At 36.2% G+C, this 23,804-nt stretch overlaps 2 protein-coding genes across 11 annotated transcripts in view; both read right to left on the minus strand.

The window, feature by feature from the left end:
- Nucleotides 1-23,804, minus strand: part of Nhe1 (Na[+]/H[+] hydrogen exchanger 1) — a 32,962-nt gene that overhangs the window by 460 nt on the left and 8,698 nt on the right. For all 9 annotated transcript variants that reach the window (XR_013874077.1, XR_013874074.1, XR_013874076.1 and 6 more), the window contains exons 10-23: nt 22,736-22,828; nt 22,023-22,114; nt 20,453-20,501; nt 19,398-19,471; nt 18,811-18,900; nt 18,247-18,319; nt 17,148-17,216; nt 16,223-16,292; nt 15,790-15,880; nt 15,374-15,480; nt 14,731-14,833; nt 13,613-13,701; nt 12,429-12,488; nt 11,251-11,352 (exon numbers count right to left, since the gene is read on the minus strand). Coding sequence is in view for 3 of the 9 variants with exons in the window: in XM_080146273.1 (XP_080002399.1) it covers nt 11,280-11,352; nt 12,429-12,488; nt 13,613-13,701; nt 14,731-14,833; nt 15,374-15,480; nt 15,790-15,880; nt 16,223-16,292; nt 17,148-17,216; nt 18,247-18,319; nt 18,811-18,900; nt 19,398-19,471; nt 20,453-20,501; nt 22,023-22,114; nt 22,736-22,828 (1,133 nt within the window). In the remaining 6 variants the exon portion in view is untranslated. The remainder of the gene's footprint in view (nt 1-11,250; nt 11,353-12,428; nt 12,489-13,612; nt 13,702-14,730; nt 14,834-15,373; nt 15,481-15,789; nt 15,881-16,222; nt 16,293-17,147; nt 17,217-18,246; nt 18,320-18,810; nt 18,901-19,397; nt 19,472-20,452; nt 20,502-22,022; nt 22,115-22,735; nt 22,829-23,804) is intronic.
- On the minus strand, nt 12-8,644 carry LOC145304398 (uncharacterized). 2 transcript variants are annotated; one of them, XR_013874078.1, is made up of 9 exons: nt 8,515-8,644; nt 7,862-7,957; nt 6,889-6,980; nt 6,032-6,103; nt 5,251-5,310; nt 4,404-4,490; nt 2,619-2,675; nt 1,883-1,948; nt 12-977 (listed from the first exon to the last, which is right to left on the minus strand). XR_013874078.1 is itself a non-coding variant. In XM_080146281.1 (6 exons), the coding sequence occupies exons 1-5, from the start codon at nt 8,563-8,565 to the stop codon at nt 5,265-5,267; spliced, it is 357 nt and encodes a 118-aa protein (XP_080002407.1). In that variant the 5' UTR covers nt 8,566-8,644; the 3' UTR covers nt 2,826-4,490; nt 5,251-5,264. The 2 variants fall into 2 exon arrangements, 1 of the variants encoding a protein (XP_080002407.1); XM_080146281.1 differs by lacking the exons at nt 12-977; nt 1,883-1,948; nt 2,619-2,675 and having other exon boundaries at nt 2,826-4,490.

Here is a 23,804-nt window from a genome sequence, read left to right on the forward strand (position 1 = left end):
CCATAGTGAAAAGACATGTGTCGTATCGCATTGTAGTGTGGTAATCAACACCCAAGTTTATGTATCCTTATCCCTGTTCACATTCTTATACTCTCTGGCTGAGTCAGACCTCCACTTGTAACCGCCACCATACTCCATCCTGCTGTGTTGAGGGCTAGTTGATTGTTGCAGGCCAAAGAGTGAATACGCTTCCTCCCGTCTGCACTTGGTTAGATACAAGCCTATAAGTCTAGGCTGGCGGTATCTATATTTCCCACGTGTTCAAGTACGTCGTTTCTTACCTAACTAAGAAACAGGACGTCTGAGCCTTTAATATATATATCATAATAAATATATCCTATAATAATAATCCCATTAATCTGCCTATTTCTAACCAGTTTTATATGTTTAATAAATGTGTATTTTTTAGAAATACTTTGTTAGATTATTGATTATTAAATTGTATCGGAGCTACTCTATACTCGTATTCGCAGTCTGTCTGTACATCCCCTCATACGTCATTTTGGCGCAGTCTTGTCTACCACTCATTTTTTGAGGGGGGAAGGTTTGGATAATTAGCGTACAGACAAAATTAAATTGTAAAGTAGCTTCGATTGCAAAGTGAAATTAATATTTTCCTGATAACTAAGTTTATTCACGGAAACGGTTTACAGTAACAATTTGTTACAGAATATTCATAATAATTATTTCGTGGCAAACTGCCAAATAAAGATAAAAAGGAACCCGCCTTTTATTTTCACACTAGTATTTAATTTCACACATTTCCATATTTTCTCCTTAAAACAGGAAGAAAGGGATATTCCCAAGTTCTTAAAAAGTTTCGTGGTAGACAAATCAGTGTTAACGAACACTACACTCCAGCACCATGACCGATAAGAAAAATGATGATAAACAAAAACCGCCGCCTCCGCCGGCTCCGGCCGTCCAAGGTACCTCGCAGCAGCAGCAGCAGCAGCAGCAGGCTGACCCGCTTTCCCCTGAAAAAATCAAAGATCTCATATCGGAAGCGTTAAATGATAAGTTAAACGAATATTCGGCACATTATAGAGATTTAATAAAACAAGAATCCGAGATTATGCAGCTCGAATTAGAAACAAAATGGGCAGGGTTTAAAGACACAGAATCACATCGCAGATTATTAGCCGATACCGACATTTTAGATCTAAAACGCAGAGTATCAAAACTCCCAGCGGACGGAAATCTTGGCCCATTGTTTGCGGAAAAAACGCTAAACGAAAGTCTTAATATGACTCATTTTAACACCATAGGTGATGATTCAATTAATGCCACTTTTTATGACCGTATATCGGTCCAGCAAAAGATAAACGTGGTTGAATGGGTCGCCAAGGATAGGATGACAGCCCCAGGTTGTATGGCCTATTCAATTGTAGGCTTTATAGGTCCGGCGGATAATGATAATTGGATGAATGTAAGAGAAACTTCTCTAACCGAATATGAAAAAACCTTGCTAGAAAGGATTCCCTTTATCCCTGATAGGATTAAGTCGTTAGAACCCCTCCGTAAAACTACAAGGTCTGCACCCAGTGTAGCAAATAGACCCTCTACAAGAAATACGCCAAACACAGGCGCAGCCGCAACGGCAACAACTAGCGCCGCCGACGATGATTTTATTAAAGAATGCTTTATTAAGGGACAAAAATGGGATTCCGATTTTGCGAGGGATGCCCCTAGATGGGACGGTAGGGCTGACTTTGATAACTTCTTTTCTAATATGTGGAGGGTTGCAAAGACATATAGAATCTGTGACCCAATCCTTTTTAAGGATATTTTATACCAGCGAATTTATGACTCTAGAGGTGAACGATTAGGAGACTTAATTACGCCTGAAAGAAATCAGGCCTTATCTGCTTTAAGTTATTACCTGATGATTAGGAGGCTGGTCACTCCTTTCTCGGATCCAGAAGTAGCCTCTCAGTACTTCTACAACCTAAAACAGGAGACTAATCAACCCCTTGACACCTATTTTGAAAACAAACTTAGGGTGTTCAAACTCATGAATCCTGGTCTCATACCTAAAAAGAAGTGGAAAGAATTCTATCTTAACGTTAGCAAAAATCTGCTGTATACCAACCTTGCCATAGACATGGCCAATTATGTTGAGAGCATGCAATTTTTGGACGATTACAACGCTTACTTAAATAAACTTATTAATCTCGGACAGAGATACGTTAACTGGGATGGGTCTGGCCATATTAGCAAGGAAAACCTTTCTGCTTGCTATTCTCAAGCCATGGAAATGTTCCTACCTAAAAATTCTGCGGAAACGAAAAAACAACCCATAATAAGTATTATCGAAGATAATATCCCCACTAACACGGCAATGTATAAGGAAAACTTAACCGAAGAATCTGACGAGGTTCCTTCTTGGGTAGACCATGAGGATGATCCTATTGCTTGGGATCAAATCGAGGGCGTTATAGGAGCCTTTAATGCGAGGAGTAAAAATATTAAATGCTGGCATTGTAATATCCCTGGCCATGTAGTGCAAAATTGCAACAAAAAGAAAGCTGGGGAGCCCCCAAATCCTGAGTCCCGCTTTGGTAAAACACGAAGTAAATTCACGCCCAGAAAAGCTCCAAGTAATAGTAATAAAATACCTGAGCAGTATGCGCGTAAAACTATCAACCAAATGGATCAGGAAGCCAGCGAAGAATCTGAAATAGATAAATATGTTCAAGCGATTGTTAAAAATCACGTCCTCTAAATATAAAAATGGATTTATGCGATATTAATTGTCCCTATCCCAGAAAATAAAAATTTGCTGAATGAGTTTCATATTTTGATATGAAAGATAAACAAAATATCCCATGCCAAGCTAAGCTTGCAAATTCCTTAATATCAAATATCCCTTGCCAAGCAATGCTTTGGCGCGAAAAAATAAAACAAATTATTGTTATTAAGTCTGACTAAGCAACACAAAATAAACTCCTCCCCCACCTTTCCCTATCCAAATGTAGCTGATACAGGAAATTGGGGGAAATAGGGAAGTAACCTGAGGAGCATTTCACATGCACTTAATATTTCCATTTTTTAAATCTAATAGTCTTTATCAAGAAGCTAATAAGTGAATACCTATTTTCTATTTAGTAGTATTTATTTTTAATATCGCATGACTTATCTAATATGTAAATATCGTATATTTTGAATGTATATATAGTAGAATCTAAAACATTCTAGTTCAGTTTTAACCGCTAGGGGAACTTAAGCGAATTATCTGTATATAAACAATGATTTTTGAGTTGAACCCTCAGTATCAATTTTATCTGAGAGTTGCTCACTCTTAGCCTCTGATTTTTGTAGCTGAAATATCTCAGCAATTATGTATATTAACTTATCCATATGGATACATATTATTGCATTTTGTACAGTGACAATAATAGAACTATATTTAATTTATTATGTATCCGAAAGATGTCGCCTAGAATGCTACCGCGGTCCGTATAAGTAAATGATAAAGTTAAGTAGGGGGGGGTCTATGGAAAATCTGTATAAATACAAGCAAATTTTCAAATCTAATTCAGTTGTCCTTCAGTTCTTTGTTGTTATCATTTACTCATTTTTGAGCTGCAATCAAGCAGCATTTAAAAATTAAAATCTTTAATCACTTGAGATGTGTTAAAACATTTTGATTAAATTATTTTCCGCTAGGATTACTAGCAGAATGAAATAAAGTTAGTTCTATTAGCTTCCGCTAGGATTACCAGTGGAATAAAAAGTCTATATAAAAGTGAATGCACATTATTAATCGAGGCCAGTTACTACCAAAGCAGTTACTACAAACCACATCCTATTTTTTTAAGCTGATTTCAGCATTAATTATACTCTAGTAATTATATAAGCTTGTTCTACCCCATAGGTGGAAAAATTAAGTATAAATACTAACAATATCAGAATAATAAACCAGTCATCATTGACCCTCTTTATTATATTAACCATATCTAATAATTTTTGAGCTATAATTTAGCGCTAACTTTAAATTATTTGTATCGTGAATCAGATACTGACTAATGACACTATATTTTGTATAAATACAGATGTAAGTCAAAAAATAAGTCAGTCTGTTTTTAATGTCTTGTTAGTTGCAAGCTGAACACTTATTTTTAAGCTACTTTGTAGCCCTTCAATCCTTTAAAACTTTTTAGTTCAGTTATATTCCGATAGGACTCTATCCTATATCCAAGTATATAAATAAGGACCCGTATAAAAATTAAGTAGTTTCTTTAGAACTATTAACATTCTCATGCTTATTGAGACATTTCTGGAGCTGAAAAGCGCTTGATAAAAACTTAATGAAACCCAGAAAGCTATACAAAATTATTTTAACAATTAACCATATTGTTAAAACATTTTATTATTTAAAAAATTTCGACAGACAACTATACCTGGAACACAGGAAGTCTCTGTGTGAGGATTACCATCGCCTAACCGCTGAGGTGGGGATCTTGGAAAATATGCATCTTAGGCTTCGACTAAAAATATAATTTATTTTATAATGCCTATCTGTGCAAAACTAAAAGTTCTTAATCCCGTGGGGGGGGAATTCCTGCAAACCGCTTTAGTGGATACAGGAAATAACTTTAGGTCCCTTATTTCTAGAGAAATTTTAGATGATAATAAAATCACATTCACCCCCGCCAATCTTAGCGCTCTGTCTGTAGATTTAAAACCAGTAAACATCATAGGACATGTAAGTTTAAAATTCAGCTTTGATGGGTCAGATAAAATATTCGAAGAAACGTTTTACATCCCTGAAACGACGTCTAAAATTATAAATCTAGGATATGAATTTCTCAAAGTTAATCGAATTAATTTATTATTAGATAAGTTCTCCTTTGAGCTCCCCAATGGCGAGCAAATCCCCATAGAAAATTCAACAATTAATATAGTTGAAGAAAGTAAAAACATACCCCTAATTCCTACAAGTAATGTTCATACGGAACAAAACTCCCTTATCCCGGGAATAAATTGGAGTAACAAGGGGGGTACTGGGACATTAAAACAAAATAAAACATGCGTAAAATTAGTAAAGAAAACAACATTCTTGCCGGGGGGGAATACAACAATGATAACAATTCCTATTCATCAGAAAAATAGGAAGCTGTATATATCCCCAAATAATTCTAAAATGACAAGCCATAACGGCTTAATGCTTATGGAGGGTATTTATAATGTAAATGAGAAAGGAGAATGTTGGGTAAATTTTGTTAATTTAGCAGGAAAAAATATTACCTTATTGGATAACGTTAAAGTTGGATATTGCTTTGAATTCGAATCAGATCCCCCAAATTCCTGCAATAAAAGTATTAATCAAATAAATGAATTATCAGGAACTACACTTCTTAAAAGAATTAAATTCATTAAAGAAAAATTAGATTTAGAAAATAGTGATCTTATCAAAAACAACCCAGGGATGAAGGAAAAGGTAGTAAAATTATGCCTTGATCATTTTGATATATTTTCGGCTGATGATGCTGATATCGGTAACTGTGACCTCTTACAGTATAAAATAGACTTGATCCCCGGGGCTAAACCTATTAAGGCTAGAAACATTCAGTTAAACCCATTATACGAAGCCAAATTAAAAGAACAAATTGAAAATTGGCTAAGGGGGGGCGTCATTGAGGAGGGCTACAGCGAGTGGTCCTCCCCAATCTTTGCGGTAAAGAAAAAACCGACGGCTGGGGGGGAAGGCAAGCTTAGGTTCGTTATCGACTTTCGTGCGCTTAATAGTGTAACACGAAAAATTAATTGGCCCCTTCCCCTGATTTCTAGTAATTTAGAAAAATTAGGCACTGGTAATGTATTTACCACCCTCGATCTGACTAGCGCATTCCATGCGCTAGCCATTTCGAAGGAAAGTAAACACTTGACCGCGTTCACAGCCCTTAACAGGCAGTATCTTTTTAAGAAACTGCCGTTTGGACTGTGTAACGCGCCAAGTGTTTTCTGCCACTTGATGGACAAAGTCCTAACCCTTATCCCTGGCTTATATGAATTTATAATATCTTACCTTGATGATCTTATTATATTCTCAAAGAATGTTGAGGAACATCTGAAACATCTCAGAAAACTCTTCGGAGTCCTAAAAATAGCAAAACTTAAGTTAAATCTAGCCAAATGTAAATTTTTCACATCCGAATGTACATATTTAGGTCATATAGTCAGTTCCCAAGGACTTAAAATGAACCCCGAATATTTAGAACAAATTAAAAATTGGAGCAGGCCCAGGACAGGCAAGGAACTCCAGCGTTTCCTGGGCTTCTCCAATTATTATAGGGCCTATTTCCCATCCTATGCGAAAAATTCTTGTACCCTAGATGAACACAGAAATGATAAAATTATCGAATGGACCGATTCCCTATCAAAAGATTGGGAAAATTTCATAAATATGTTCTCAAATTCTATAAGTAAAGGCTACCCCCAGTGGGATAATCCTAACCCCTTTATAGTAGACGTAGATTTTTCTACGAGTTATTTCGCTGGAATTCTCAGCCAAAATCAGGGGGGGGTAGAAAGAATTATTGGAATATGTTCCAAAAAATGTAACGGGGCAGAGAAAAATTATCCAAGTTATAAAGGTGAATTAGCATGTCTAGTATTTGTTCTTAAAACCTTTCTTCATTATTTAAGATTCAGAAACTTTATTGTGCGTACAGATTCGATTTCCTTAGTTCATTACAAAAAATGGCAAAAAGGAACAATAAATGGTGTAACTGTAAGATGGATTTACTTCATCCAAAGTTTTGACTTTACAGTAATTCATCGAAAGGGAAGGGACCATTGTAATGCCGATAATTTATCTAGAGGGCAATTTTTATGCAAAGAACATAAGGAAACCGATTGTGAAAAATGTACTAGCTCATTTACCTTGGATCCTTATGAACAGGATTGCCCATACCAAGACCAGATTTTTGAGTTACATTCGGCTTCTGAAGTCGGTGTGAACAATGTTTGGCAATCTGAAACACAAAAAGATCAAGTATTATCTGAAATTCGTAGGTGGATATTCGAAAAAAAGAAGTTGTCAAGCTTTGAAAAAGCTGAACTAACCGGCCGGAAAGAGGTCCTTTTTAAATTAATAGAACATTTATACGTTATGGAAGGACTTATAATATTTAGACAACCTCTTAGCAATGGAACATTCATTGAAAGACCCGTCGTACCCATTGGATTATATAATAAAGTTTTTGAATTGGCACATAATAATAGTATAGGTCACAAGGGGGTTAACGAAACAACACGCAAGATAAATGAAAGATTCTTCCTTGTAGGAATTAATAAATTTGTCGAATCACGCATTAAAAATTGTATTACCTGCCTAAGAAAAATAGGACAGGTACCTAAACACAAGCAACCTATCACCCATTCAGCCATTAGTCACGAGATTTTTGGCCAGGTGTCAGTAGACCTTATCGGTCCTTTAACCCCTAACTATTTTCAAGGACAACATGTCCGTTACATATTTATACTGGTTGATCTATTCTCTAGGTATATTATCGCCCACCCCATCAAGGACGCCACCGTGGAAAGCACGGTGAAGGTCATCCTTGAACAGGTGGTACCCATCTACGGCTTATTTCGGTCATTGAGAAGTGACAGGGGAACAAATTTTACTGGGGAAGTTTTCAAAAAGGTTATGGATGAACTAGGTATCGAAACTAAACTTATTCCCCCAAGAAACCCTAATAGTAACCCATGTGAAAGGCATAATCAAAGCATTTATGCAGGTCTAAGATCCGATGACCGATTTGAAAGTAAAGACTGGGCAAGAAAATTAGCCTTGACCACTTTTGTAATTAACTCTAGTACGTCTAGAAGAACGGGGTATACGCCTTATTACCTCATGTTCGGCAGGCAACCAACTCTCAATCTCGATTTCTTTTCTCCAATCTTGCAGAAGAGGCAGGACATTGACTGCAGATCTTACTTGAACTACCTAAAAAATTTGGAAGAAATTATTGCACAGGTTTCCAAAAAATCTAAGATTTATTTAGAGTTTCAAAATAAATCTAGGAAGGCTTCATCTCCCCTTTTCGTTAACGACGTGGTTTTTGCATTTTTTTAACCTAGTCAAAATAGGGGTCAGTAAAAAATTGCAATCTTTCTATGGGGGTCCTTTTATTGTAACAAAAAAATTCTCAGAGGCCCTTTTTGAGCTCAGTCCCTTTGGATCAAATCCAATAAAAACTAACCAAGTTGTTAGTAGAGATAAAATACGGAAAATTGATTCTAAAGTAGAATTATTGGGGGAAACACTTTCCTTTAACGTCTTTCCTATTGAGGAAATCGTCCCGTCTGAGGAAATAACCTTAGGAATAGATAATACCGGGCAAGCCGAATCAAACGATAATAAAGGTATGGAAAATGACGATTTTACCTACCTAGATAACGATGGTGACGATTTTATAGAAGGAAACCCTGAAACTAGTCAGGATTTACCCCAGGGGGAGGTGGATTGTGATGGGGGAGGGGATATAATGGAAAAAAACTCACCATTTGAGTCACAGCCCATAGACCAAGAACCCCCTGGCGCAGATCGGTCATCCGGTCCTCAAATTCACGTCGAAAATAGTTTCTTGGAAGAAACCGTCCCGTCCGAGGCTTCTTTCTTCGCACAAAGACCCAAACAATCCAGCCCTGAAAAGGTTATTAACGTTAACAAACAAAGCATAGTACCAAAGTATATATTAGAAGAAGAAAGAAAAACTAGGTCACAAGGGGGGGATAACCGCATACATGTCCAAATCGGACTGCATAACCCAATTAAAAGGAAAAAATAAAATGTATATAAATGTATTATATAAAACCAAGGTGGCAAATGTATATAGCTTAATTTACGTATGTATAATAACGAAAATAAACAAAAAAATATATGTTAAAACTAACTAATTAACATATTTCAGAGAAAAACAAGAAGCATAAAAACAAAATGCAGCATCATTTGGCAAAGGCACCAGGAGCTCGAGGATATCCCAGGCGGAATTTTTCAAGGGGTTTTCACCACTCCCATGGGGCCGGTCACTCTTCATACCGTCGAGAATATGAAGAGGCACCCTTTTACAATGAAGAGGACTATTACTATGACAGCAATCATGGCTATCCCCAGGGCGGCCCTGAGGAAGCCTACTATGAACCTGATGAAAACAGGTACCAGCCGCGGGTAAAACCGCCGCGCAACCCTGAAAACCTCAGTGAATTGCAATGCGTCTCAAAGTCAATCCACGTTTACCGCCAAGCGAGAAAAGAGGTTCCAAAGGAACTCCTAGACCTGCAAGAAAAATTGCGGCAGGCTAAAAACTTAGAAACCAACGAATATTCTGATAAAGCCAGGTCTAGAACCAGGCCTCTAATGGAACAAAATAGGGGAGGGGAACCGCAAAAAAATCGGGTGGAATCGCCGCCAAAACGTAATGCCTCACCTGAATTGGAGGTAGTCGCCGTAAAATCTGCCCCAAAAGCGGTAGAAAAACGTCCGCCAACACCAACAGGCAGCGGCGGGCCAGTAGCCAAAAAGGCTAAGGTGGAAATTCAACCGCCTCCACTACCCCCTAAAAAGAAAGAAACATTAGCAGAAAACAAAAGTGAGCCTAAGGCTTTTTGGGTGACCGCTGAGGAATGGAAAAAAGTCCTATCCTCCACTGTAAAAGAAGCAATGGAGGAAGCTCTTCTCCCCTTCCAGAGAAGTCTGGAAACTAAAATTGCTAGCAATGCTTCATTTGTTGAGAAAGCATATATACAACATGGCAAGCGCCTTATTGAAATTTCCGCAGAATTACTGCGGAACCGCAGAACTTTGCGCGACAAAATTCGCACCGTCTCTGAGGACTCGACCGTTGAGTTAAAATCACGAATGACCACGGTTATTGAGGCCACTAGTCGACTGTTGGACCAAAACTCCGACAGGGTAATTAAATATATTAATACTCGTTGTAATGTAATGAATGTACCTGGGCAGAATGTGGCACCAATAGAGGCGTCTCTTCCCGCTGGGGACGTACCCCGGCCAGATGATGATGGAGTTGAGTTGATCTCCCATTATGGCGGTTCTGAGTGCTCTGATGAGTACAGGCCCACCGATAGAGAAGGCAATCCAGAGGTCCTGGATCCTGCAGAGGAAAACAGCGACACAGAGCTCGATAATCAAATCAATGAGCTCTTTCCTTCTGGAATTGATCTGCCTGTTAATCCGCAGGCTGGCGCTGCCTCTGAAGATCCAGTAGCCACGGCTCCCTGCGAGGGCATGTTAGCCCTCCAAAATGCTGTTGCTCCAGAGCCTCCAGCAGCTCCAGAAAATCCTACTCCCGCTGAACCTAATCCTGTGGATATCGTAGAGAGGGCTATGGCTGCCATCGAAGAACCTGCGAGTACCACATCAACCCGCAGAAGCCGGCGTGCTGGTCAACTGTGAGGGAATATTTCATATTCCCTCAGAGGGGGCAAGTGTGGTAATCAACACCCAAGTTTATGTATCCTTATCCCTGTTCACATTCTTATACTCTCTGGCTGAGTCAGACCTCCACTTGTAACCGCCACCATACTCCATCCTGCTGTGTTGAGGGCTAGTTGATTGTTGCAGGCCAAAGAGTGAATACGCTTCCTCCCGTCTGCACTTGGTTAGATACAAGCCTATAAGTCTAGGCTGGCGGTATCTATATTTCCCACGTGTTCAAGTACGTCGTTTCTTACCTAACTAAGAAACAGGACGTCTGAGCCTTTAATATATATATCATAATAAATATATCCTATAATAATAATCCCATTAATCTGCCTATTTCTAACCAGTTTTATATGTTTAATAAATGTGTATTTTTTAGAAATACTTTGTTAGATTATTGATTATTAAATTGTATCGGAGCTACTCTATACTCGTATTCGCAGTCTGTCTGTACATCCCCTCATACGTCAGTAGACAATTTGCTACGGAAAAAGGAAAAAATGGGTTTATCTTGTATTTTACAGTATGGCTTGGACCAATTTTTATTCGAAGCCATACTGGAATAGAAATTCATTGCATCGTATTAGAGACAGATTTCAGAAGATTAATTCCAGTTCTGTTGGCCCTGAGGGCATGAAGGCCCCCGGGGCAAATTGGATTAATCCTGGTCGAGATCCAGGTTGAATTCTTCCATTGTCCTATCCCTTTAGATCCCAGAGTTTTAAATAATTATCTTTAACATTGTATTATAGACAGCTTTCCGCGGACACTATGCGGATAGTATGGCTGAGAACTGGTTCTAATCCAGCGGATATTAATTGGATTAATCTTGGTCAAGATCCAGATTGAATTCTTCCATGTCTGACTGTAGCGGGCTGGACCGAATTTCTTTGTACCTGGATAGATAGATAGATAGACAGATAGAAATAACAAAAAATGACATTTTAGGTTTATGAAAATTTTTATATGAATTTCAAAATTAAATTACGTCGGCTAGAAGCAAAATTAAAACCTTATTTTCAGCAATAAGTTAGGTTGGCTGTAACTGATAGTAAAATCTCTCAAAAATTTTCATATTTCTTTATATTTTTACTAGCGGCTACGCCTCTAGAGGCCTCTAGGGGCACTTGTGGAGGGGATAACTCAATTTCTTATTTTAGATTTTAAAAGAAAAGCAAAAAAAAATTTAGGGGGAGTTAAATTTTTTTTTGGGGTGGGTATTTTCTATTTTTTGGGGGTGTCCCACCCCCCAAGAAAATAGTTATAAAACCTTCCTGGGACCTTTGAGAAGCTACCCTGTTTAGGAGAACCCGATCGGTTCTGCGGTTAGCGAGATCCTTCGGTACAAACACACAGCAAACAGACATCCTGTTACTTTAGTATAAGGATTTTATATTGTGACTGACACAGACAGATGGACCAAGTAAATTCTATACTAGATGCGAATGGGAATAGATATATTAAGGCAGCCGATAAAATCACATTCCCATACAGCGTTTATTATGGAGTAGTTTTGCTACTAAAAAGAGGGACATTTTACATGCTGCATTTTTTCATAAAGGCGTGGGTTACCGTTTAGTCAAATGCGCTTATTAAGTCAAACTGTTCTTAATTGCAACCAAATCTATGAGATAGTTCTATGAAATGGTTCAGAACTTTACGGAAAATACGCGAAAAAAATGACACTTTTCTTCAATACGAATATAATATTTATTTCTCGAATCGTATTATAAACAGCTTGTCGCGGATATAAAATGTACAACAAAATATAAGAAAAAAAACTCGAGATTTTTAGCCCCGAGATGCCGAAGGCACAGGTTTAAAACTGGTTTCAATCCTATGATTGTATATTTTTATATTCGTGAAAACTAGATACAATACGATGCTAGACATAATTTTTCAGTATGGCTGAGAACCGGTCCTAATCCACCGGATATTAATCGGTTTCCAAGCGATAGTGGAAAAAAATTACCATTTATCTGTCAGTTTGTTGACATAAGATTTCCCGTCTTTCAATTCTTGTTGATTAAACCTAAACAGATCATTGATATCTCAGAAACGGCGAGCTCAGTAAGTCATGCATGGGGATCTAATGGGATAAGAAAATGGCTAATAAATTGATATACATCGCCAATATTGAAAATTACCCCATTTGTAGCATAAAATTAGTGGTTGAAACGTTTGGACACTCAACTTAATAAACCAACCAATCAAAATTCAATAAAAGTCCCCAAAGTTTTTAAGCCAACGAATAAGAAAACGTTATTATAAAACTTTGGGGACTCAGTACTTGCTGATTAAATCTAAACAGATATGAACATTAAGATCTCAAAAACGGAAATCTTAGGGAGTCTTATGGGATAAGACAATGGACGATCAATTGATTGATACAACCCAGAGAGAGAGAAAGAGGGACAATGGGCTGTTTATTACACTAGTACCCAAAGTTTTATAATAATGTTTTCTTATTTGTTGGCTTAACAACTTTGGGGACTTTAATGAATTTTGATTGGTTGAATCATTTAGTTGAGTGTTCTAATTTTAATGTATAGAAGGGGTAATTTTTTGTATCATCATTGGACGTACATTAATTTATTGGCCATTTTCTTATCCTTGTAGATCACTGGATACATCCCCAATAATGATAAATAATTTCCCTCCTTAAAAATGAGATAAAAATTAAGTGTGAACTAACCAATTAAAATTCATTATATCTCAATATAAATATGTCTGTTTTTCAATCTATCTGTCTAAAAGTCTACCTATCCATCGTTTGGATTGTTGTCCATCTGTCTAACTGTATGTCCAGAAATCGAAAGGGATAAGAACATGGCTGATAAATTAATGTACATTCCTAATGATAATACAAAAAAATACCCTTCTGTACATTAAAACTAGTGGTTGAAACGTTGAACACTCAACTTTATGAACCAAAAATAAAATTTACTAAAGTCCCCAAAGTTGTTAAGGCAACGAATAAGAAAACGTTATTATAATATTAACTTTTGGGACTCTTACCTTCTGATAAAGTAGTCCCAGTATAAAAATCCTTCAAGATGCTATTATAATACTTTGGGTACCATAGTAATTTTCAGTCCCCAAAGTCTCATTACATTGGTACCCAAAGTCTCATTAGATTGGTACCCAAAGTCTTACCTTCTGATAAAGAAAGGTCTGAAAATCTTGTAGTCCCAGTATAAAAATCCTTCAAGGTTGGCCCAACCCTCTGCAAAACTCTGCTCCATCTAAAATTATTGGTGGAAAAGTTTGGACACTTATAATTTATCCAAGCTGAATAATCCTACAATATAAAGTAGTGTAAAAGTATTTTTGTCTGTAGCGAAGGATCTTGCTAACCTCTGAACCGATATGGTTCTCCTTTACAATTTATCTTCTCATATGTCATGGGAAGGTTTATAACTATTTAGGATAAGGAAAAAATAGATTACTGAAGTCATTTTTCTATTTTTCCCCCCTTCTTGTTGGAAAAAAAATTATGGCAGAAGGAAAAAGAGAGAGGTCATTTTCTAGTAAATCCCGTAAAGGTGTGTGTTATAAGGCCTAAAAATAGTAGTAGAACGATAAGGTGCTCTATATATTTGTATTCCCTATTGAATAGAACAATAGGGAATTTTTTTTTTTTTTTTTGATAACCGTACCTGGAATATCTAAAAAAAATATGAAATTTCTATCAAACGCTATGTTTGGCTCAAACTGACAAAAATTTAAAAAAAATATAATTATAATAATAATGTTTTCTATAGGTACAAGGTAAAGGTTAAGAACAATCTATACCATTAAACAAAGGAAGAAGTCATTCTTTACAGGTTGATTTATTATAATTATATTTTTTTTATTTGTGTCAGTTTGAGCCAAACAAAGCGTTTGATAGAAATTTCTTATTTTTTAAAGATATTCCAGGTACGGTTATCAAAAAAAAAAAAAAAATTTCTTCCCTATTGTTCTATTCAATAGGAAATACAAATATATAAAGCACCTTATCGTTCTACTACTATTTTTAGGCCTTATAACACACACCTTTACGGGATTTACTAGAAAATGACCTCCCTCTTAATAAAATAAAGAGTACTTAAAACATTTAAAGTGTCGCTAGAGGCATAGAATTTGTTTTTTATTGGTTTATGATAGCTTGACAGACAAACAGATGGACAGACAGACAAACAGATACGCAACTCCTCTTCTGTTAATTCTGACACTTGTTCGCTCTCAAAGGACAGACAAACAGACAGACATACAGACAGACAAATACGCACCTCCTCCTCTGTTAATTCTGACAACTGTTCGCTCTCTGTGAGTGTTGACCCCAACTCTCGGGTTTTAGACAAGGTTATATCCTTCTTCTTTCTTCGTCGGGATCTAAAATAATATCCAAAGTTATATAGGCAACAAATAAGATAAACTTAGTTAGATAACTTTGGGGACTAATGTAATAAATAGCTTAATGTCTCCTCCCTCCCAGTGCTGTTATAGATATTTATCGTATTTTATTTAAATAACTTTCCATGGATATTAAAAAGTTACAAGATGAAAACCAGTTTTGTTAAATCCGAGGGGCAAAAGGATGGATTTACTCACCATCTATCCAATACATTGATGTATATCTCCAATGATGATACACTCCAAGAATCAAATAAACATTATTACCTGCCCTGTCCCCCAGCCCGCTACAGATACTTCATAAGGGGTAGTGTCCCTACCCCCCCCCCCTAATGAGTATTGAACCTCTTGAAGAGTACCGTACCTCCCTACCTTAGGGAGAAAAAATTTTAACCTGAAGGGGTAATAAACCTCCCCCCCCCCCAAAGGGGATATGTATCTCCCCCCAGAAGGGGTAATGTACCTCCCCCCAGAAGGGGTAGTGTATTCCCCCTCCAAGAATTAAAAAAACATTATTACCTGCCCTGTCCGCCAGCCCGCTCCAGATACTTCATAAGGGGTAGTGTCCCTCCCCCCAGAACTATGGTTGTAAACAGCACAACTACCAAAGTGGTACTCACTAACACCTGGGGTAGATAGATAGATAGATAAATAGATAGACAGACAGACAGACATACAGACAAACAGACTTACATACATACAGACAGACAGATAGATAGAAAGCTTACTTTTCTAGTTTCTTCTTCAAATTCTAAATGAAGAGAAAAAGCAATCAATATAAAATTTAAATAGATAGATAGAAAGATAGCTAGCTTACTTTTCTAGTTTTTTCTTCAAATTCTAGATGAAGAGAAAGTGCATACGCAATTGATAGATAGATAGAAAAACAGATAGATTGATAGAAAAACAGATATATAGAAAAATTGCTAGCTTACTTTTCTAGTTTCTTCTTCAAACTCTAGATGAAGTGAGAGTGCATACGCAATTGCCCCGCGGAGACCTGAGAACCACATGATCACCATCATTCTAGAAAAGATAGATAGATAACTAGATAGGTAGATATAGCAGGGTTGGCAACAAACGTCCAGGGCAGTTTTTTCAACTGTAACTGTTTTTTCTCTCCAAAATTTAACCGGTCTAGTCATATAAGAGATATTACAAAAATAATTAGGTTGATAACTATTAAAACAAGCCCACACGTCCAGGGCAAAATTCGGTACTGAATTTAATTTCCTATAAGTGTACAAACTCCCCCCCCCCCTTATAAACCCTAACTTTAAAGGAGAACAATATCAGTTCAGCGGTTAGCGAGATCCTTCACAACACATAAACATCCCCTCTCTCCCTGCTTTCTAATAGATAGTTTACCTTTTAGTAATTTGATGAGATCTAAACTTGTTGCACAACAGGGACAGTGGGAAAATGTTTAATGCTCTACCTGAATATAAATATATTGTTAGATATGTGCATATGTAGACAGATACATATATGCATATGTAGACAGATACATATGTGCATATGTAGACAGATACATATGTGCATATGTAGACAGATACATATGTGCATATGTAGACAAATACATATGTGCATATGTAGACAGATACATATGTGCATATGTAGATAGATACATATGTGCATATGTAGACAGATACATATGTGCATATGTAGACAGATACATATGTGCATATGTAGACAGATATATATGTGCATATGTAGACAGATACATATGTGCATATGTAGACAGATACATATGTTCATATGTAGACAGATACATATGTGCATATGTAGGCAGATACATATCAATTTCCAAGAGTAGCTCCAAGATGCACAGGCTAATATAACTGTTTTTAAATTCGTAGAAAACTGGATATCATCTGATGCTTTGTTCTAATCCGCCGGATATTAACCGGTTTCGAAGCAATACTGGAAAATCAACAAGGACAGTGGGAAAATATTTAATGCTCTACCTGAATATATAATAATTGTAAGCTACAGGAGTCAGGGATCTAAAGGGATAAGACAATGGCTAATAAATTTATGTACATCCACAATGATAATACATGGAATTACCCCCTTTGTAGTAATCACAATTAATAGTTAAAATGTTAGAAACTCAACATACTAAGGTCCTCCAAAGTTACTAAACCAATAAATGAGAAAATGCTAGTATAAATCTATGCAAAGTTTGAATTCGATAGGATTATTCTAACATTAATGAAAAGTTCTAAACATTCTGGCGGACCGCCATAATTATAGGAAAGCTTTGTTTTTTTAAAACAAGCATAATATTTACCTAACAATATGAGAACCAAGCTCCAGACTATTAGTGATAATTCTACTTTATGTGGGAAGGAGAAAATACCTGAATAAAATTTTTAAATTGAAATTTGTTAATTGGTTTGTTTTTCTGTCTATTTGTCTGTTGGTTTGTTATTTGGTTTGTTTTTCTGTCTATTTGTTTGTCTGTTTATCTGTCTGGGATTTACATCAATGTATCGCCTATAGTCTTACTCTTATCCCTGGTTAAAACTAAAGTATAATTTAGAACCCACTGTCCCATCTCTCCTTAATGCAAATAAAGGGTGTGCAAAATTGAAAATGCGCGGCTTGTGTTAATAGTAGAAAAATGTTATGCATATTGTTAGAACCGCTATGAACTCTATTTTTTGGAAATATAAGAACGGAACCTGTGCTACGTATAGTTAGGGAGCTACGTGTTAAAATGTCCCAGCTGATGTAAAACTTGACTTGCGAGTAAATTTTAAAATATAACTAAAAATTAGAGAAGATATTTTGCAAAAAGAGATGCCTACATTTTTTAATTTCAAATTGCGCGGCTTGTGTTAATAGTAGAAAAATGTTACGCATACCGTTAGAACCGCTATGGACTGTATTTTTTGGAAATATAAGAACGGTTCCTGTGCTACAAATAACCTAGGAGCCATATGGTAAAATGAACCAAAATTTACTTGCAAGTCAAGTTTTGAGTCAGTTGGGACATTTTAACAAGTGGCTCCTAAACTATGCGTAGCACAAGAATCGTATTTATATTTCCTAAAAATAGTCTTCTTAGCGGTTCTAACGCTATGCGTAGTATTTTTCTACTATTAACACAAGCCGCGCAATTTCAATTTTAAAAAAGTCCGCATTTTTTGCACACCCTTTATAACAGGGATGGACGATAAATTGACATATAACCCCAATGAAGATAAACAAAATTACCCCTTCTGTAGATTTTAAATAGCGGTTGAAACGTTATTAAAAGATTTTAAGAACTAGTGTAATAAACAGTTCAATATCCCCTCCCTCCCTGGAAAGGAACATGGATCTTAAGGGATAAAACAATGGACTATAAATTGACATAAAATCCCAATGATGATAAACCAAATTACCTAGACCCAGGTAGGCAAACACACAACTCTCCGAGACAAATGCCAGTGTTCTCATGGTCTGTTGCATTGTTATCTTAATAGATAGATATATATATAGATAGTACATAAATGAAAAAATTGTAAAATTAGCTACATACCTAAAAAAAAATAAAAAAATAGCTAGGTACCTCGAGAAAGAAAAAAAAATGGGGGGAGGGGTGTCCCAACCCCCAAGAAAAAAAGCCTAAAACCACCACAGGACAAGTAGTTATAATTCCTGAAGAGAAGAATCAAATCAGTTCAGCAATAACCAACATCTTAACCAAGTCTTTACTAGGGTTAGGCCAGATTTATATTTAATATTTTAATACCGGATATCCGGCTGATTTTTAATATTGGATATCCGGTATCAAGCCGGATATCCGGGTAACTGTGTAAATAACTTACTTGTGTAACCGGAGAAAAATTGTAATGTGTGTAATGACTCATCACAACTCCACAAAATATCCGGTTATCCGGCTTATTCCTAAAATCGTAATATGCGAGATACAGGATGATATCCGGCCCACTGTGTAAATAACTTACTTGCGTAACCGGGGAAAGATTATAATGTGTGTAATGACTCATCACAACTCCACAAAATAGGATTGCCATGATCCCAGACAAATGAAAGCCCTGAAAAAAAAATAGTTTTAATAAAATTGAGGTTAGGGACTTTTTGGTGCTTTTACTCAAAACCTTTTATTGACCACCGAAATCTCCCATGGGTTATTTCAAAGTTTAGTTTTATGACATTATTACTTTGGATCTAACTAATTAAAAATCAATAAAAGTACCCAAAGTTTTTGAACCATCAAACTTATGAAACTTTAGGTATCTGTGTAATTCAGAACCCACTGACCTATCCATCCCTAATACAAATAGCGAATAGAACAGGGGGATCTTAAGGGATAAGAAAATGGACGATAAATTGACTTACAATCCCAATGATAATAAATTGACATACAACCGCTCCCATGATGACAAAATTACCGTTTCTGTAGATCATAATTAGTGGTTGAAACGATTGTACACTTAACTTAATGAACCAACCAACCAAAATCCAATAAAAGTTTGCACAGTTTTTAAGCTACAAATTGACATACGACCCAAATAATGATAAACAAAATTACCTCAGCCAATGCATAGGGGGAGTAGACACAGCACATCATGAAAGCAAACTCCAGGGAAGGGTTTGTGTACAGATCTGAAAATACAGTTTCCAGTCTGTTCGTCTGTTTGTCTGTTTGTCTGTCCGTCTGTCTGCCTGTCCGTTTGTCCATCTGCCTGTCCGTTTGTCTGTCTGTCCATCTGTCTGTTTGTCCGTCTGTCTGTTTGTCCGTCTTTCTGTCCATCTGTCTGTTTGTCCGTCTGTCTGTCCATCTGTCAGTATATCTGTCCGTCTGTCTAAATATCCAGTTTCCAGTTAGCGAAAGTAGATACCCCCCCCCCAAAAAACCATTGGATTTTAAGTGATAAGACAATGAACGACAGTTTTCAGTTTTTTGTCTGTAAAGCTATATTTTCTGTTATATATTTATCTGTTACAATTTATAAGTGCTCTCATCGTTGAAGGAGGTAACTCATTTAGTTTTCTGTCTTTAGTACCCCCCCCCCCCATTTACTAATCTTTCTTATGGGAATGTACACCCCCTCCTTCCCCCCATCAGCAGCACTGCACTGTAGTAACTTTATTCAGGGATCTAAAGTGATAAGACAATGGCCGATAAATTAATGTACAATGTACATCCCCTGTGATAATATACAAAATAACCCTAAGACTCAACTTAATGAATAGACCAGCCAAATTTCACAAAAGTATCCAAAATTGTTAAGCAAACCTTACTATAAACCTTTGGGGACTAGTGCAATAAACAGCCCATTGTCCCCTCTCTCTCTCAATTATATTAATCGACGCAGGAATCATATCAACATAGAACTGGAAAGTTGCCTATATGCTTGAGAACAAAGCTGCTATGATAACGTTTTCTTATTCGTTGGCTTAACAACTTTGGGGACTTTGATCCGTAGGTTGGGTGTTCTAAAGTTTCAACCACTCATTATGATCTACATAAGGGTAATTTTGTGTATTATTGCACCAATTTATCGGCCATTAACTTATCCCTTTAGATCCCTGAATTATACTAATCGTCGCAGGAATCTTATCAAGATAGAACTGGAAAGTTGCCTATATGCTTCAGAACTAAGCTGCTCATTAAAGCTACAAAACATCCCACTCCTACGTAAATGGATATATTATTACTTGGATCTTACACCAGATTTTCATGTTCTATAATAAAGTTTACTCTGTTGCGGGCTAAAATAGCAATCTCCCCCATCCCCTCCCCTCCTACTGGATAAACAGCCCCCGACCAATAAAAGCGAGGGGAAAATTCAAAACGAAAAACTCAAATATGCAAATTTATTCTTATTTAATAAACGCCATCAGGGATGTAGGAATAAAGTGTCGGTTCGGAGATAAATTGCAGGTATCAAAGAAGTGTGGGACTAAAATCCCACGGGATTTAAAATACTCAGTTCTTATAATCATTTAATCTGGGAACGTTAGGGCGGTGGGAGTCGCAGTTTATAACGGGAATAAAAACATGGCTAACTTCCATGGCACCGATAACCTAATTGTATTGGTCTTATTTTTGGAAACCCCGTATGGATTCTAGTGGAATGATTGTTAGATGGTATATTCAGCATACCTTAGTATAGTAGTCTTATATATGTCTTATATATGTCCAGATATGTAACTTAACAAATTGTTACAACTATTTTCTAAGCTCTAAAACGATTTGGTAAGCGCCGCGAAGAACTGCGGTTCAACAACCCCGGCCGGGGTTAAGCCATCCACTCGCTTCACAGCTTGCTCAGTGTTCAATTATATATTAATTGTATAGTAAAATGTAAAATGTAGGTGAACGGGGAAGGAGAAGTTCACTACAACCCTGAGCTAGGTACATAAATAGTAAATGTACTGCAGAATCTTAAATTGCTAATAAATTACAATTTGATTATTTATTTATTTACCATAATAAGAGTTGTGCTCTATAATGTATTTATTTATTTATTATCTTGCCTGCAATCTCTTTCAGGAAGAAACTTAGTATCTTATTAATATGCAATCTTTTTCAGGAAGAAACCTAATAGTCAAAAATTGTAAACCTTTATTAGTAACTCGCCCAAATTATATGCACCTTAGAGGAAAATAAATCTTATCTTATCTTATCTTCTTATCTAAATTGCAACCTAAATTGACGACAATTTTTCTCTTGTCATAATTGGGGCAATCCGTCTAATTTTTGGACCGGATTTGGATTCGGATTCTTACAAAAATCCGCCAAAGAATTACACGGATTAATCCGTGGATTCCAGATTCTTATTTTTAACAGATTCCGGATTTTGGGATTCTGGATTCTAGCAATATTTTAAAAGGCCTTTTTTTTAAATTAAGGGATTAAATTTTACCGGGTACTGGGAAGAATCTAAAGCTGCGTTTTTACATACTTTCACAGTACCTCTTCTCCTATTTCTAGACCCTACAGCGGCCAAAATGACTTTGTCAAAATTAAAATATATATTCAGGCGAAAAAACTCAAGACGCTAATTTTAGCCTAACAATTAAGAATCCGAATACGCTATTATAATTACGGTTTCCGGATTCTGGATTCCAAAATTGTTTAAACATTGGACGGATTCCGGATTCGGATTGCCATTCCTAGTCATAATATCCATGTATATTCTATATCCATTCCTGCAGATCCAAAGAATACAGTGGCGAACCTGACCAGTCCATGGCCAATCTGACTGCCCACCCCCACATCTGCATCCACCGAAGCTGACTCTACAAACAGAATAGTTATTTATCGCATCATATTATAGACAGCTTTCCGCGGATATTAAAATAAAAATTATAAGATTAAAAGCTGTTTTGTTATCCACGGGGGGGCCAAAGTCCTGGGCTAACAAAATTGGTATTCATTTTATGATTTTTATTTTAATATTTGTGGAAAGTTTTTTGTAATACTATGCTATACATGGTTTTTTACGATGGCTAAGAACCGGTTCTAATCCAGCAGATAAAAATCGGTTTCGAAGCCATACTGGAAAAAGACAGACAGACATACTTCTACTTATGATCTGATGGTAAGTAATGCTATAATTTACCTTAAATAGTTGTTGTTAAGCTTTAGACAAACAGACAGAAAGACATAGAGATAGACAGACAGAGAGATATAAAGACAAACGGACAGACAGACAGACGGATAGACAGACATACATACATACAGACAGACAGAAATACTTACCAACAATAGTTGTAGTCAAGACAATAGCCACAGCGTCATTAAGACAGACATTCTGTTTTGATGTTTCTAGAATGGAATGCCCGAAGGTAACATATTAGGTCCTCTGATTTTTGTAGAATGGAGTGCCCCAAGGTAACATATTAGGAAATATAACTTACCAACAATAGTTGTAGTAAGCACAATGGCCACAGCATCATTTAGAATACTCTCCCCAAACACCAGCATGTTCAATACAGGATCTACATCTAAGGCTAAACAAAAACAAGGATGAATACATCCATAAAGCTCTGAAACGGTATTGCAAACGAACATTAACACTTGTAGAGTGTCAGAACTGAAAAATCAGAACATAAATGTATAAATGTAGAATCAAAATTTAAGTAGGTAAATTTGTTGAAAAATACAGGATAATGTTTATGGACATCCATACGTTTTTAGGACCTGATTATAGAGATGCTTCGCTTGTAACATTGTACTCTGTTGTCCTAAGAATCAGTATTCCAAAAATCAGATCAATCAGATAATTTTATTACATAAAAAGGGAGAGGTCATTTTCTAGTAAATCCCGTAAAGGTGTGTGTTATAAGGCCTAAAAATAGTAGTAGAACGATAAGGTGCGCTAGATATATGTATTCCCTATTGAATAGAACAATAGGGAAATTTTTTTTTTTTTTTGATAACCGTACCTGGATTATCTAAAAAAAATACGAAATTTCTATCAAACGCTTTGTTTGGCTCAAACTGACAAAAATTAAAAAAAAATATAATTATAATAATAATGTTTTCTATAGGTACAAGGTAAAGGTTAAGAACAATCTATACCATTAAACAAAGGAAGAAGTCATTCTTTACAGGTTGATTTATTATAATTATATTTTTTTTTATTTGTGTCAGTTTGAGCCAAACAAAGCGTTTGATAGAAATTTCAGATATTCCAGGTACGGTTATCAAAAAAAAAATAAAAATTTCTTCCCTATTGTTCTATTCAATAGGAAATACAAATATATAGAGCACCTTATCGTTCTACTACTATTTTTAGGCCTTATAACACACACCTTTACGGGATTTACTAGAAAATGACCTCTCCCTTTGTTGTTAAAAAAAAGTTAAAAAATAACATGCTTAAAATTGACGTACGGACATTCTGGTAACGATTATAGAGTTGCATTCTAAATTGTACCTTACTACTACATAATCACCATGCAAAGTTTGAAATCGATAGGACAA

Source organism: Acartia tonsa, chromosome 13 (assembly GCF_053477335.1).
Source record: "Acartia tonsa isolate MP-2025a chromosome 13, ASM5347733v1, whole genome shotgun sequence".
Classification (NCBI taxonomy): domain Eukaryota; kingdom Metazoa; phylum Arthropoda; class Copepoda; order Calanoida; family Acartiidae; genus Acartia; species Acartia tonsa.

What these genes read in the sequence shown, in the direction of transcription:
- LOC145304398 (XM_080146281.1), bottom strand. Translation starts at nt 8,565, where the DNA reads ATGACCGATCTGCGCCAGGGGGTTCTTGGTCTATGGGCTGTGACTCAA. An exon ending in CCTGTTCATAAGGATCCAAG is followed by an intron (nt 6,104 to 6,888) that starts GTAAATGAGCTA and finishes TGCTATTTTTAG; the next exon opens with GACTCCGAAGAGTTTTCTGA. An exon ending in AATATAATAAGATCATCAAG is followed by an intron (nt 5,311 to 6,031) that starts GTAAGATATTAT and finishes CTTTTATTGCAG; the next exon opens with GAATTTGGGGGATCTGATTC.